Here is a 17,247-nt window from a genome sequence, read left to right as displayed (position 1 = left end):
AGCAGTTGAATCTTGTCACAGACTTTGAAATACGTGGTGGTTTAAAATGAATGGTGCAAAAGTGAATAAGAAGAGCTTTACTTTTGTACCATTCTTTTTGAATCACACGGCATCTGGTATGCAGTGTTTCCTGTCACCAGCAGTATCAGTTGTATGTACTTCTCAGGCAAAAGGAGGACATCTGCCTTGGAATCTGGCTCCAGTGTCATGGATCTTCTGAATGTACTCTGAGTAGGGATGAATGAATCATCGTTCTATTTTTCCCCCAGATTTTTTTAAAACCCTATTTTTTTTCCTGTCTGGGTTATGAAGAAATTTGCAAGTTTTATAAAACTCTCAGTATATACATCAGCTAAATTCTGTAGGAAAAGGGAAGGAGGAGGGGAGGAAAGAAGGAATCTAACAGCAACTTTAGGAATGATTGATATTTTGTATGAACTTTTGTGGATATCAATCCACTCCCAGATGCAGTGACTGTTATAATCAATCCACTTCCTTACTTTTAGTGACAGAGTGACAGAGATCACTCTGTCACTGAGTCCAAGGAAATGGATTGATATCCACATATATAAATTAGTTAGACTTAAAGGTACTGCTAGTTTCCTTTTCTCTCTCTCTCTCTCTCTCTCTCTCTCTCTCTCTCTCTCTCTCTCAATCCCCTTCCCCTTTTCCTTTATACAGCTATGGCTACATCCACGCAGCAGAAATAATCCAGTCTGACACCTCTTTAACTTCCATGGCTCAGTGCTATGAAATTCTGGGAATTGTAGTTTTGTGAGACATTTAGCCTTGTCTATCAGAGAGCTTTGGTGCCGCAACAAACCACAGATCCCAGGATACCACAGAATGGAGCCATAACAGTTAAAGTTGTGTCAAACTGGATTATTTCTGCAGTACAGATGCAGTCTGCATCTTTGAAAACCAGATTCAATAGGCTCAGCTATTCTCAGCACAGAAAAGACCATGTTGTAATTGCTTGTCATGCAGCTGCTATAAAAATGAGGAGGCTGCTGGGCAAAGGAAGGGGGTGACCCCAATTCCATACCACAAGTATGAATGAATACCAAGAGATACAAAACCAAATATTTTAAAAGCTAAGCAGAAACCATCATGCGTATTTATGGGTAAATTTGCTGTTTTGGCTTTTCCCTTATTTTCTTGAGTCTCACATTGTTTCATTCTCATTTATGAAGAAATGTTTGATTTTTTAAAATTGAAAAGCCAAGTGAACAGAATTCTTGCTCATCACTAACACAGAGCAGTTTGCTCCACAAACAGCTAAGACAAATATGTTCATTTTTACTGCAACGACAAAAAAGAACGGAAAGAAAAGTTGATTTTCTCATCATCCAGTCTTTTAGTCTTTGGTGGTGATGGTGGTGTATTTATCAAAACATTTAAAAACTGCTTTTCAGCCAGGTATGCGGATACCAGGCCACTGGGTCAGTACATTTAAAACGATGAAGCAATTCGGAAAATAAAAACTCAAAATAGGTCAGCAAAACAAAAGCAGCCAAAACAAGAACACAGACTGTCAGTTAATTTTAAAGTCCCATGACAAACAAAAAGGTTTTGACTGGTTGAATGATGTAGTGAGGGTCACAAAAGGCCCTGCAAGATGCTGAAGAAGGTCCAATATTAATGTGGAGTCGAAAGCTTTCATGGCCGGCATCCATAGTTTTTTGTGGGGCTTTCGGGCTATGTGGCCACGTTTTCTTCCTGATGTTTCGCCAGCATCTGTGGCTGGCATCTTCAGAGAATGCTTGCCTGGAAAAGAATTGTGTGTGTGTGTGTGTGTGTGTGTGTGTGTGTGTGTGTGTGTATATATATATATATATATATATACACATACATACTGTGTTACCCTGGGAAAGGAGGAGTGATTTGCATGTATATTGTTTTGTTGCTAATGGCAGGCCTCAGGGTGAGAGGATATGCAAAGGAGGATTAATGTCTGCTTGATTAGTGCTCATTGTCTGCTGGCAAGCAAATGAGAAATGGGTCTGTGGAACTTTCTCTTTATAAGGCAATGCCCTTCAAAAACAAATCAGGAACCACTAGTGGATATGCGCAAGGACAGGAATCCTGTTGGGGTCATCTTTGTAAGTGGACTTATGACTGCAGGAATTAGAATTGGGCAGTTCCATACCCATCCAGAGCTACTGTTAAATTTCCATGTAGGGGAGCCACCAAAGTAACTGATGTACACCCTGATGTGCATCAGTACCATTGTGCATTGGGATACTAATAAGGGAGTGCTGAGAATATTGGGAGCATGCACACTAGGATAAAGGATTCTGGCCAATGTCCCTTGTTTACATGGAAAAGAAAGGAGAGCTGATTTTCAGTTTTAAAAAAGATCACTTTCTGTTACTTGTCCATTCAGTCTGGTTTGATTTTTTTAAAGCTTTCTGACAATGGTGTTTTCTATACTTTTAATAACCATCCATCTATGGTATATCCTGCAGTTGTTATAAAGTGCATCTGTACACCTTTTGCTGTGCTAAAGATTCTCAGAACTTTAAACTATTTCCATCTTCCTGATTTTTTTAAAATATATATTATTTAAACATCTCCCAAGCTAGCTAGAGATAATGGGACAATGTACAACTCCTCTGGAGTAGGGTTGCCATAAGTCAGGACCTGCAAACGGGGACGAATGTAGGACAAATGTAGGATAACATTTCAAATGTAGGACACATTTTGTTAAATGGAGGACACGTGAAAAAAATTGAGGATTTTTTTAAAATGTTAATATAAATGCATGTTTCTTAGGCATTCTTACTTTAGTGCTCAGTTACATATCTTTACTCTTTAGGACCTTGTCTAGTTCTTTCATAGCTACCCTTTCCATTCCTAATCTTCTGATTTCTTGGCTGCAGTTTCCTTTCTGATCAATGCTTGATCTATGATATGAGAACTCTTTAACTGTTTCAATTTCCCCATTGTCTGGTTGACAGGGATATTATAGCATCTTTGAGACTAATTGAAAGAAAGAAGCTGGCAGCATGGCAGTTCATAGATTGAGCGTATTTCCTCAGATGCGTGAGGTGGAATGGAGAGTCCAGAGACAGACCTGTCTAAACCAGTTGTATCTGAGCATGTCAATGGAAATTCAAAACCTTGGGGGTATGGAGATGAAGTGACAAGTTCAATTTTAATGTTGGTTGTTGGGGGACAAAGGCAAGAATAAGAATTTTGCCTATAACCAAGAAGGGGTAGATAACCGTATAAATGACTATTGTAATATAGACACGGTACAGACTGGCCCAAAAGGCAGGTATCAGGTGAAGGCGAGAGTTAAGTTTTTATAAAAGTAGTTAGTGTAGTATAGTGTATTGAGTCCTGGACTATGATTTTAGAGAGCCATGGAAACCTACTGGATGACACAGACTCACTCCATTCTCTAATAATAGAGAAGCAGCATGTTCACAAAACCAAACGAGACAGGCATGTGTCTAGTTCTCTCTTTTTCTTCCAAAAGACTCAGCAATGGAAAACCTACCTGGAATTAGAAAACAGCCACTGAAATAATAAACCTGCAACAGTTGCACAGGAGCACTAAACTCACTAAAGCCTTGTCTCCTTATTTACAGAAGAAGAATCCCTGTTGCAATCTATCAGAATCAGATGATGAGACTTTGAATAACTTCCAGTTCCTTCCAAAGAGGAAAATTAATTTAAAGAAAATAAAGGGGGGAGGAAGTATGCAGGGATTCCAACAAAGATGTTGGGAATTTGAAATCCAAACATAGGGAATAATAAAATCCCCCAAAGGCTCTAAATGTATGTACACACAGACACACACAAAGTCTGTATGCCAGTACATGTTCATGTTTATAGTACTACAGCTGACACTTTTTGTTAATAGGACTTTATTGGGGTACATCCTCTCTAGATGCTAAGGAGCTTATCACGCCATGTCATTATGCTGGAATATACCGTTCAAAAACTGCTGCAGCTGTACTGACAATGATAACTGATTGGTTGACATTGTGCATCACACCCTTGCCACTTGCACTGTAATAGTGTAATTTGCACACTTTCTATCTGCCATTATCACCGCCCCACATGACATGTCCCACCTTTGGCTTTGGGATTGGTTTGATTTTTTTTAAAAGCGCCACTTCTTAAATAGCAGCAATAACACAGTTATAGCAAGACATAATTACGGCACACCCATCACAGACCAACTCTCTTCACCTTTCTCCAAGCACAGGATTTGTGGAAACATTGTTGTTGGTGTTGCTGTGTGCCTTTAAATAGTTTTCAACTAATGGCGACCGTAAGGTGTCCCTATCCCAGGGTTTTCTTGGCAACATTTTTTCAGAGTCAGGTTTGCCATTGCCTTCCTCTGAGGCTGAGAGAGTGTGACATGTCCAAGGTCACCCAGTGGGTTTCCAATGCTGAGAAGGGATTTGAACCTTGGTCTCCAGAATCGTAGTCCAAAACTCAAACTGTTACACCAGACTGGCTCTTTTCAAGTTGAGTTACATACATTTTAACCCCTAGGAAGAAGCATGACTTAAATGTGCTTCAACAGATAGCCAGACTCCATGGCTGGCCCAAGTAAAGTCTTCACAAAAAGACAGCTGGCACTTTTAAAGACGATTCATTTACAAAACCCAGACACAGCCCCCTAGTCTTTCTTCATCTCACTCAAGCTCCTTTGGCAGGGCATTTGACCTACCAAATTGGCGGGGTAATGATGATAATAACAATATTTTTAAAAAAATAAAAAGTAGAGGTTTTATTTGTTGTCAAACATTCTTTATTCAACTACAGTATCATAAATAGCCTTCAAGGAAGTTCTAGATTTATTTCCTATACCGTTATTTCAGTCTTTGTCCACCAGTGAAACCAGGAGGCTCTACACAGATTTCACAGGGCGTCTCATGTTCACCCATCCCAGAGCTGCTTTGATTCAACAAGAAGCCTGCCCACAGGATCCTTTGGATGGTCACACCTTCAGAAGAAGCGTCGCATCCCTGGAAGAGAAATACAAACAAAGAGGGCTGGCTCATCAGCAACCATCCTCCAGCTTCATCCCAACAGACATATCCACCCGCTTCTGTCGGTGACTTCATCCCCAAACTTCTGCCTGCTAACATCCACCGGCTTCAATCCACAAGTATCCACCGGTTCATCACATTCACTCTGTGTCTGGAAGGTAGCTTCCGGTACCTTCTGAACACTTGTCCCCAGTCACGCCTGCACCAGATCCGGACTTCCGTCAGAGCCTGGATGCATTCACAGACACACATGCATTCACCTCGACCACATTCTCTGCCTCACATTCAAACACGCATCCACCAGCTTCATCACATTCACTTTGTGTCTGGAAGGGAGCTTCCGCCACCTTCTGAACACGTGGCATCCACAGATTCGGACTTCCGTCAGAACCTGAAGTGCACACATACACATACACACAAGCATTCACACATATGAACGCTGGCTCTCAGACACTCTCCTTTCACTCCCAGACACGCCCCAGCTTCAACCCACAAATATCCACCAAGCTTCCATCAACAGGCTTCTGCCGGGTCTGTCGCCCGACGCCAGCCAGTGTTATGTCAAGGAACATTTTTAAAAATGTTAATATAAATCCATGTTTCTTAGGCATGATCAAAATGGAGGACATTTTGAAATTTGACAGAAGAGGACATGTCCTGGAAAAGGAGGAGGCTGTCTGGTCACCTTGTCTCTGGTCCAAAATACACTGCAGAAATAAAACATAGCTGGACTGAAATGCCCAGAGTTCCTCACCAAAGCTGCATCCACACTGAGGAAATAATCCAGTTCAAGAGTGACTTAACTGTCCTGGGTTAGTGCTGGGGAATGCTGGGAATTGTAGTACACTGTGGTCCCAGAGCTATCTCTGACAGGGAGTCACATAACTACAGGTGCATCCACACTGAGAAAATGGTCCAGTTTGAGACTGCTCAGTGCTGGGGAATCCTGGGAATTGGAGTCTATTGTGGCCTCAGAGCCATCTCTGACAGAGAAGTCTCAATGTCTCCCAAACACTAGCATTCCCAGGATCCCCTACCATTGAGTTAAAGCAGTCTCAAAGTGGGTTATTACTCCTGCAGAGTGTGAGAAAGATATAACGGCTAGGGACTGGATTCATTCATTAGCTCACAAAAGGAGGATATCTGTGTCCAAAACACACTGCTTTGACTGCCAGGGCTCAGTGCTATGGAATCCTGGGAATTGTAGTTTATTGTGGCACCGGAGCTCTCTGACAGAGAAGGCCAAATGCCTCACAGACCCCAGAATTCCAGAGCATTGAGCCTTGGCAGTAAAAGTTAGAAAAAATACACAGGGGCAAAATAAATATTGAAAATGGCCATGCACCTCCTCCTCCTCCTCCTCTTCCTCATCATCCTCGCCTCGGTGCCAAAGGAAATGGCCCTCTCCCCTCTGCTGCCTTGCTGGGACCAAACAGAGGAGGAGCGCCTCTTCCTGAGTCTGGCAATTCCCCAAACGTTTGGCTAAAACTCACCAAATCCCCCCCCCCCCCCAATATCTCATCAAATATCCAGTCAAAAACCCTGAAAAGTCCCTGTAATGTTAATATGGCAATAAAACATAGCCCTAATTGAATAAAAATAACTGGAACTTATTTCAACTCTCAAAATTACCATTAAAACCAACCACCAAAATCACACCAAAGGCTCTGAAAAGGACCCATTTTGGTGTGAAAGTCACCAATTGGCAACAGGCCGGGAATCAAGGAGGAAACCGTGCAGGGACGCCCCCTAGTGGTTAAAAACCGGGAATGTCCGGCCGGCAGGAGGGTTATGGCAACCCTACTCTGGAGGGTACCAGGTTGGGAAAGCTTGAGAGCTAAGTCTTTGGTGTCTTACCTGATAGAGTTAATTTGATGCTGTTATGTTATGTTAAACCACCAATTAGTTTTTAAAAATAGAAACATTCTGATTGCATAAATAAGCTCTCATTCTTCAGGATGTAAGGTCTCTCTTATCACAAATTTAAAAACATATTTTTAAACAAGTTTCCTTAGGCAGGGATAGGAATCATTTGTTTAAATGGGGTAGTGAACCCATCACCCCTCATGCTTCAGGTATCGTCCTATCTCTATGGATATCCCAGGACATTTAATTCTGGTCCCTGATGGGATTATATTTAGCAAACATCTGATAGATGAAATATAGTTATATTTTTAGTACTGTATTCCATGGTACTTTTCAACTTACAAGCCTTTCTACCTGATGAGTGCCAAAGCGATCAAGCCATGCCAACAAATCTAAAGCAATCACGTTTTTAGATAAAAATTAAAAATAATGGAAATCTTCTATTAAACATTTGAATAACCCAGTTTCCAGAAAATTTTGAATATTTGTGAATACAGGTCAAGTATTCCTTATCTGTTATGACTGGGACCAGACGTGTTACATAGTTCAGATTTTTTGTATTATTTTATTTTTATTTTTTAGATTTTAGAATACCTGTAGTTGCCCATACATGTATCTTGGAGAAGGGAGCCAAGTCTAAGCACAAAATTCATTTATTTTATTTTTCATATACACCTACACATAGCCTGAAGGTAATTTTATACAATTTTAAAAATAATTTTGTGTATAAAACTAAGGTTGTGCACATTGAACCATCAGAAGCAAAGGTGTCACTATCTCAGCCACCCATGAAAAATGTTTTTGGAGTATTTCTGAATTTGGAATTCCAGGTAAAGGAGGCTCAGATTGTGCATATGCGCTCAAGCCGCAGCATGCACATGGGGCGGAAGGGGCGGTGCGCCCCATTCAATTGAATGGGCACGCGCGCCCGTTGTGCCCCGCGCGCGCCCGCGCCGCCGCGCACGAGCCCCATTGTTTCCAATGGGGCTCGAGCATAGGCGGAATTCGCCTTACGCGGAGGGATCCGGAACGGATCCCCCGCGTAAGGCGAGGACAGACTGTATATGCTTCAGGGTTTTTTTGACAACCTCCGTTTCTAAAGTATTCCGGGCCTAGGAGATTCTGGTGGAGGTAGTTTTAAAAAGTAACTTTCCTAAGCCCTATAAAAACCACAGAATGCAGTGATTCTTGTGTTCTCTGTCTCATTGCTCTTCTGTCAACAAATAGAAATTTTCCTGTTCCATCAGCCTTTTAGGAATTGACTGGAGTGGACTGTTAATGGTGTGCTCCTTTGTTGATGTTTTTTATATTGTGTCTTTTAATTAATTTTAATTGGGTTCAACTCTATAGATGGCTTAAATTGTTTTTTAAATTACATATATAGATCACCAATATTCTACTTCGGCTGCCTAGTTATGTATGCTCAGGCTCATTCCACTTTCCATGCTTACCTTATCAGTCACCAGCTGTATTGGATGAAGGAGGTCTATTCAGCTGAAAGTCAGGGTGCAAGGAGAAGGCTGTTTCTAAACCCTGCCCCACAGCAAGCAAGGCTGCACCAAGGAATTGTGACAAGCATCCTTATGATTATTACAACCTCTCTCACACACACATACACACCCTGTGTGTGTGAGGGTGTGCTGGAAACATTGTCCTCCTTGCACTGCTATGGGCAGTTGAACAGACCTCTGTTGCCTGATCTGGCTGGCAGGGGCTATTTATGGTAAGACTACATAGGCTTAACTCTAAGTCACAAATCCATAACTGTAATAATTGATGGCAGACAGTGTGTCTAAGTCACAAATCCATAACTGCAATAATTGATGTTTTTGTATAGTGTATTTTTAATCTGTTTTGATTTTAATAATTTGTAAGCTGCCTTGAGTCTCAATGTTGGGAAAAATAAGGGGAAGAGGAGGAGGAGGAAGAGGTAGGGGAGGAGATGCTCCACTTCATACTTTAAAAATCAATCATCCTCTGACTTTGCACCTAGACTGTTGCTTGAGAGAGAGAGAGAGAGAGAGAGAGACTGAGTTTGACATTAAGAGAAGTGGGGTATAGGCCTTTTCCACTTTGCAGCCTTACAACTTCTTGTCTCTTTTTCACATGTAGCTTGTTTTCTTCTGGATCAACCTGGCTTCAGCTTCCATCCAAGATGAACACTGTGAGAACCTGTCCTCTGTTACTAACATCACCGGTGAGTGTGTTCCCGTTATTTAACTCTGTCTCTGGCAGGTTGCATCACCATCCTGCTTTATGGATAACCATCCCTTGGCATGAAAACAAGTGATGCAACGAGAGCAAATGATGACTGAAGCTTTGGAGACTAATGATTTGATCTCTGGATTTTGGGTTCATGTCATTGGCTTGGCTTCAGTGAATGTTAGGTTTTGATTGCCAGGCAGTCCTATGTGCTGGCAATGAGAGAGCACATGACAACGGCACTTTCACTGCTGACAGCCCCACTGCCTAATGTTGAAGTCAGAAAAAAATACGAAGCAGTCCATACACTCCAACGTTTCATAGATGAAAACCAGGATATATAAATTAGAAGAAGCTGCAGCAGTTTGATTTTGCCTGAGTTCCCTGGGAAAGGCAAAGTTCTCTCTCTCCTCTCCTTTCCCTCCTGCTGAGCTGGGTACATCTCTGCATTTTGAACTCAGTTTGCAACAACTTTAGTAAGTTTTAGACAAAGTGGAAACATGGGAGGAGGAGAGAGAAACTAGAACATTCTAAAAACAGCTGAAACAGTAGTATGAGAGAGAATATTTTAGCATTCCTCCTGCCAAATTTGGACAGTTGTATGGTATGGGTAACTACATACGCATCATCACAAAAGAGGAAATGTGTCACCAGAAAAGATGACACAAATACTACAAAAATTATATTTAAAAAATCACCTCCAAATTTTCCCAAAGGAACGTTTTGACTTAACAAGCTAAAGTTACTCATCATGCACAAATGCTACCTCTTACCTTATGTTCAGAAAAATGCTTAAGAGTGACAATGTTAAGCTCCATTCCCATAGAGGAATGCTCGGGTTTTGCACCACAAGGTCTTTTTGTGCTGACAATTTTTAAACAAAAATTCCAGATTATAAAAAAAAAGATATTAAAAACTTTGGTGATCTTGCTTAGCTGGGAGAAAATTTATGCAACACAGAATGAAATAAGTGAAGATTTGTATCCCTGCCTTGGTATGTGTTCTCATACATACATGCACACACAGAGACATAGCGTCCAACTCCTCCTCATCTGTTCTGCAAGCCACTATGAACCCTGCAAAATCCAATCACAACAGGAAACCTTTCCTATGATCTGGCCAGCCGAGACATGAAATCCCCACCACCCAATTTTCCTTTTCTGACAGTCATTTCCCAGGCTGTCCTCCTTGGCTGCAAAGTTTGCTAAATTGCAAATTCCTCTTTTTCCATGCTCCATTTTTTTGTGCATCTAATCTTAATGACACGATAATATTGAAGCATGAAGTGGCAGCAGGAAGATAGATCAGCCTTTGCCATAGGAAGGCCATGGCTTCCTTCTAGCCTTGAACATGGTTCTTCTCTTTGTATAACAGACAGTTAGAATTGCCAGCGACGTGCAAGAAATAACTGCTGAAATCCCTCTCTTACATAACCATTAAAGGAACATGAGCCCAGTGCCTTATTTTACTTGGCAACCCTATATACTGTCAGAGTGCTAAACAGCAAATTATTGGGACCACAAAGGGCTTGATAAGCTCTGCACCATCACCAGGCTAATTTATGGTTATCATCACTAAGAAGGAACAATGCTTGTTAAGCTCTTTTCCACACAAGCTGCAAGCATGGTGTTTAAATGTCATCCATTAATTTATATTAATGAACTTGTAAGATAATTTCCTGCCTAATTAACAGGCCCTCTCCGCTAAGGTTACTCCGCTGTGTGAATTATATTTGCAATGGCATTAAATCATACCAAACAATTTTGTAAGTGTGCTAGCATGAAGGAATTCAGATTCAGATTATGTGTAAAGAAAATTGTAACCTTGAGAGGAGTTGTTGGCAGATCAGGCTAGGCAGGAGAAGAAAGGTAAGAGATTTTCAACCTGTTCTGGTCAGAAGTCAATGGGACTTACTTTTTTAGAATATGCTGTGTAAAAAAGACCAGGAGTCACTGAAAATAAGTGTTTGAAATGGAAGAAAGGAAGTTGTTATTAAAAATAAATATTACTTCATTCCATTAAGGCATTGTACAGCTTGGGTGTCATGATGCTTTGGGGGGTGAGGTGGGTGACAGGGATAGTACCACATCCACAGGGACATCACACAGGATTATTCACACACCCTGTCATAACTGCCAACAATGGCACATAGCACAGTAGTGGGGTACTGTTGCTGTAAGGCATTGTGGGCAAATATTACGGAAGATGCGCTGGAGTGTTGTAAAAGGAAGCCCAGCATAGCAATACCACACTGGTGAAACCTCAGCAGTTTTTCAGGGATGCCTCCTGTTAATGCTGGGCTTGAGTGTGTGTGTATCTATATATGGTATTGTATCAGAACAGAGGTTGGAAACAAGATCTTGTAGACTACACATCCTGCAATCTATTCAAAAAGAGTGATAAAACTGTAATAAATATATAGAAATAACACTAGGCACAAAAATGCAATATTCTGAGAATGTCTTTTTGTTCTGTATCAGAATAAGTAGTAGAATGAATGAGTTCCACTGAACCGGCACTACCCACCTTCTTCTGCCACTGGATTCCTTTAGATGGGGTAAATGTGTTGGAAGGCTGCTTGAGATTGTAACATTTCTTGCTGTGGGTGATTTCTGGCTTTGAAGCTGATCACACCCATACCCCCCCCCCCCCTTTGCTCGGCCAGAAGACTTATGACCTAAATATTTAATGCCCCTCAGCACTGAATGGGGTTGGCTTGGGGCCAGGGAATGGAATGGGGCCATTTTGAGCACACTTTGGTGTGCGGTAAAATTAGGGATGCCATAACCAGGCGGCCCCCGTGACAAACCTGCTTTTGGGGGCCCCCTCCTGGTCCCGGTCCGGTTTGGCCCCCAGCTCCTGGTTCGGGGCTCGCGTGACGCCAACCCACCTTCCCCTGCCTCCCCGCGTGGCCGCGCCACCGACCTCCTCCTCCTCCGTTCCAGGCCGTGTGGCCATGTGGAGGAAGCCAAGGAGGAGGCGGTGTGCAGGGGGAGGTGGGGGAGGGTGCCGGGGAGGTGGGGAGGGGGCGCGGGCACGCGCAAGAGGCGCACAGCTACTCCTCCTCCTCCTCCGTTCCAGGCCGTGCCAAGTGGAGGAGGAGGCAGAGGTACCTGCCTCCTTCCTTCCTCCTTCCTTCCTTCCTTCCTTCCTTCCTTCCTTCCTTCCTTCCTTCCTCCCTCCTCCTCCTCCCTTCCTCCTTCCCTCCTTCCTCCCCTTTCCTCCTCCCTCCTTCTTTCCTCCCTTCTTCCTCCCTTCCTCCTCCTCCGCCCTTCCTTCTTCCCTCCTTCCTCCCTTCCTCCTTCTTTCCTCCCTCCCTCCTTCCTTCCTCCCTCCTCCTCCTCCTCCTCCCTTCCTCCCTCCTCCTCCTCTGCCTCCCAGCCCAGGCCCAAGCGGAGGAGGAGGTGGGTGGCTGCCTTGGCGCGCTCCCCCCTGCCCGCGCGCCAAGGCAGGAGGCAGGCAGCCACCCACCTCAGCCTCCTCCTCTGCCTCCGCCTCCCAGCCCAAGGAAGTGCCCAGCGCGGAGGTGCGCCAGGCGGAGGAGGTGGTGGGTGGCTGCCTGCCAGTGCCTGCTGCCTTGGTGCGCGCGCAGGCACCCATAGGGCCTGGTTTTACAATGTCTATTTAGAATTCTCAGCCAGAGAATTCTAGTGCCTCACCAAACTACAAAGTCTAGGATTCTATGGTAGTTAAAGGGGGATCATAGTGCTTTAAGGGCATATTGTGAAAGGGCCTGGTTAAACTTTCATGGATCAATGAAATGGGCTGAAGTGATTATGATAAACAAAATGTGTTATTCTTTGAGCCACAGAAAGCCTTGGTTTTGAACCACACAGTTGGCTGTGTTAGAGCATAATGAAGAAAACTTTGATTTTCTATTCCAGAAAATCTGAATTGTTTCTAACTTGCATGAATTCTAAAAAACTACACTGATTTGGCATTTCCTGGACAGTATTTAGTGAAACTCCTGAATGACCTGCTAGTGCATATTCCTTGAACAATCTCAGAGTCCTTTGCCCCAAACAGGCAGACCTTCCTAGGTGTTCCTGAATACAAAATTAAAAGTTTGGGATGCAAAGCATTCTCAAGCAAATTGTCTTTAGCTTATGCTTGCTTTAAAAAAATGTTATTTCCTCTCCCCCCCACCCCCCACCCCATTTTTGTCGAGAATTAAATTCTCTCAAATTTGTGGAGGGTTATTTTTGAGTAGAAACTTGGGTCAAGATCTTCCATCAGGAGCCATAGCTATGATGTTGGGAGAACAATGGTATAGCTATCTCTCCCTAAAAATGACCTTTTAAGCCATGTAGCCCTTCCACAATAGAGGAATCTCCAAGGTGCTGGAGAATGGAGTGTTGACTGATGATGCATTCAACCATCTTCCAGGAGCAGGGCACGCTGCTTGTTGCAGCAACAGATAGAGTGCAACAGATTTAAAAAGCAAAAAGGAAGAGTCAGGGAGATCATGGCAACCCCTAAGGAAGGATTCATCCATGATGTACTCAGTCTTTCCTTCTATCTCCCCGTAAGAAATAAAATGAGAATGGGAGTCAAGGGGAAACCTTGGGTCGCCATGCTTGCTATAAATCCACAAACACACCCTCCTGGTCTCTAAATCAGGATACTTGCAAAAGGAAACTTTTATACCAGGTTTGTTTGTTTTTTTAAGTCTTTTTAAAAAGTGATCTGGGTAACAAATGAGTTGTTTTTGGTGGCAAACCCCTCACCCTTGTATTACAGCAGGAGAAAGATGGATAAACAACACCATCATCATGGAAGAAAACAGCAATATCATGGTTACTGATGGTGACCCCCTCCATTCTGTTATAAATGCCTTGTGTGGAAGTAACTTTAAAGTCTAAGCAGCTTTATAAGATAGTTGCTGCCCAGATGCAGGATTCAAAATGTGCATACAGACATGGCTAGTCAAGCAGGATCTCTTGTGAACTGGAGGGCAGAAAAAAAGGCTTACTGGCTTTTATAATTATGATCTGTCAAAAATGTTGGCTCCCTTCTTAACCTCCACTTCCTTTCTTTTAGCCTACCGATTCTCTGTATATAACCTTTCTGAAGCTCACTGTCAAAACCCCACTTGCAACATGGGACCATCCATTGTTTTGCTATTAACTTTGTACAGAATTCATTTACTGCGTATCACTTGCTTTTCCTTATCTTGGGCCTCCCTTTCTAAATATACTTTTCTTTCCAAGATCCCCCACACTCAACCATCTGTTTGGCAGGTGTATGTAGTAGAAATTAATGCTCTCAACAGCACGCATCCCAAGCAACACTGCACATAACACACATCTGAAGCCTGGGATGAATGGATATTGAAGATTATTTTAGCATGCATGTGTAACTCTCTTCCGCCTGTTCCTGTCACTGCCGCTTCCTTATCTGGCAGTAGATAAGTCGTCTCTTGGCATGGAGTTGAAAGCCAGGAAGCTTTCTTCAAAAAACCTCTCAAAAGCTCTTTTCTTTGGCAGTGCATCTGCCTGTGTTTTGAGACACATAGGGCCCCAACCTCTATAGGAGGTTGTTGTTGTTGTTGTTGTTGTTATGTGCCTTCAAGTCATTTTTGACTTATGTCAACCCAAAGGCCGTGTCATGGGGTTCTCCTGGCAACCTTCTTCAGAGGAGGTTTGCCATTGCCATCCTCTGAGCCTGAGAGGGTGACATTAAGATAAGTGGGGTATAGTCCTTTTCCACTTTGCAGCCTTACAACCTCTTGCCTCTTTTTCACAGATAGCTTGCCATTGCCATCCTCTGAGCCCGAGAGAGTGAAACTTGCCCAAGGTCATCCAGTTGGTTGTTGGTTTTTTAATGCTCGAGTGGGAAATCAAATCTTCATCCCCGGAGTCATCCAGTGCTCAAACCACCATACCACACTGACTGTCAGCTCCCTTTTCTAGGGATCTCAGACTGGTGAAGTGGCTTCCCATCCGAGAAGCACCATTATCCTGTTGTATGTAGCATACAAGAAAGTCGCTATACAGTCATGGTTGCACTTACCTTTGCCAGCCTCTCTAGCAGAGAAGGTTGGGTGGGGATGCAAAAAAGGTAATTTTTTACTGGTTACTCTTAGGCTTTGAACTTTCTTCCAAGATGTGATATTGGTGGCAGTGGCAGATCCTTTCTTTGATCCAGGCCAGTTTGTTGTTTTTAAAAAAATTTCCTGGACTAACTATAAATAATCCACCCCAGATTTTCTAGGGCATGTTAGAAAAGTTGGCCTGTGGTCTTGGACAGAGAAGGGGCTACACTTTTTCCAAACCATGTGGATTGTTATCCATCTTAAACCATTCAGTTATTTCAGATCCTCTCACAGCCGCAGGGGTTTACCACATACCGTGCAGCTGTGGAAAGTCTGCATGTGAACCACAAAATGCAATGTTCAAACACGAATCAAGAAACACTGCAGACCGGGTCAGCCAGAAAAATCAGGAGTAGCAGAACACATTATAAACCATCCTGGGCACAAAATCCTGTTTGAAAACATTGAAATTCTGGGCCATGCCAACAACTATCAGGTCTGAATGCACAGGGAGGCCAATGAAATCCAGAAACACCTGGATAACGTCAACAAGAAAGAAGAAAGCCTGAAAGTAAGTTTGACTACCTGTCCTGAAAAACACCAAAATCCAGACCTAGCACATGCAAATGAACAGTACCCAGGGTCAGAGGGTTTCCCAGCAGACAATGGATTACTGATTAAATAGCCACAAATTCTCCACAGATTAACATATAAATCACTTCCTCCTAACCAAGAGTCACACAGTATATATATAGCTCACTCACTTCCATGCTACTGTTCTCTGAAGATGCCAGCCAAAGATGCAGGCAAAACATCAGGAATAAATTCTTCTAGAACATGGCCACATAGCCCAAAAAACCCACAAAAAACTTTCAGTTATTTGTTGATAAAAGATCCAATGAAGTGAACAACCTTATGCCTCTAGTTCTTTTCTTGTTTTTATTCTGTCTTGCCCATTTTCTAATATAAGTACAGCAGTTTTTTTATATGTTAACCACGTATCTTCTCATAGGTCTGTCTCCTTAAAAAAGCTTCATCTGCTGAAAACCATGAGGGAACTTAGAATAAAATCTCATGTTTGTTCCAAATTCTCAATAAAGATCTTCTCACATAATGGCGCGTTACACACCGCCATTTAGTACGCGCTCCGCACGTACTAGGCTAAGGAAGGGGCGTGCTAGGGTTAGGAAGGGTCTTACCTTCCTAACCGCCCCCCGTTACTGGGATGCGCGGAGCGCATAGTAAATGGCAGCGCCCATCCACACGGGCGCCACCATATTTATGTCTCGGACGCACAGCATCTGGACGTGGTGTGGCGGAAGTGATGTCGTGAGTGCGTGCCTTGCACCTCATGGTGCCACTTCCTGGGGCCAAAAAGGAGCGCCATTTCGGCGCTCCTTTTTAGCTGCGCCAGGAAGCCTCGCGGTCTGGCCGCTGGGGCTTCTCGGCGTAGCTAATGACGGCAGTGGCAGACCGCCCGCTTTAGGGCGGTCTGTAACGCACCATAGATTGTCAAAATCTTTTTCAGCTTTGACCTTGTCATAAGAGAGATATCCATGTCAACCAAATGTCAGGTCAAAACCTTCCAATTCCAAAAAGTAACTAAAAATAAGGTTTACATTATTGCACAATTTGAGACAGAGAGGGGGACTGGTCCTGCCAGATGTGAAGTTATGCTGCTGGCTGCTTGGTTTGCTTAAAAGGCTGGTTTACATTTTTACACTGAAATTTCAAAGACATTCCTTTTTTCATCTCCTCCTCCAGTTCTGTTGTGTTTGTGCTTTTAACATCCTAGTCATTAAAAAAGATCTGATGCATGCACACTCATTTAGCAATCCTCAGCTTTTCTTCTGACTGTGCATACACCTCAGCTAATTTGCTCCTTAGCAGACAAATTGTGTTAGTCATTCTACCTACTTTCCTAATTATCAGTGTATCAAAGGGGCTATGTGCAGGTTTCTAGCAATGTACAGCTTAAGCAGGATTTTAAAGATGAACCCTGCTTCATTCTACAAGATGAAGAGCAGTCCTGTTATTCTTAGGGAGGCTAGCCTTTGTGTTTTATTTTAAGTTCTGATAATAAACAAAATACATTAATAAATCTGTACATAGAGTACAACAGTACCCCATAAA

At 42.9% G+C, this 17,247-nt stretch overlaps 1 protein-coding gene across 1 annotated transcript in view; it reads left to right on the top strand.

Moving 5' to 3' along the window:
• The window catches only part of LOC149309125 (corticotropin-releasing hormone receptor 1), a 107,381-nt gene that overhangs the window by 28,832 nt on the left and 61,302 nt on the right, over nucleotides 1-17,247 (top strand). Inside the window, exon 2 of the mRNA XM_089531168.1 lies at nucleotides 8,991-9,075. Within this exon, the coding sequence (XP_089387294.1) occupies nucleotides 8,991-9,075 (85 nt within the window). The remainder of the gene's footprint in view (nucleotides 1-8,990; nucleotides 9,076-17,247) is intronic.

This window comes from Sceloporus occidentalis, unplaced genomic scaffold (genome assembly GCF_023333645.1).
Source record: "Sceloporus occidentalis isolate IW3139 unplaced genomic scaffold, rSceOcc1.0.p SCAF_7, whole genome shotgun sequence".
Lineage (NCBI taxonomy): Eukaryota > Metazoa > Chordata > Lepidosauria > Squamata > Phrynosomatidae > Sceloporus > Sceloporus occidentalis.
This window is presented reverse-complemented; position numbering and strand designations above follow the sequence as displayed.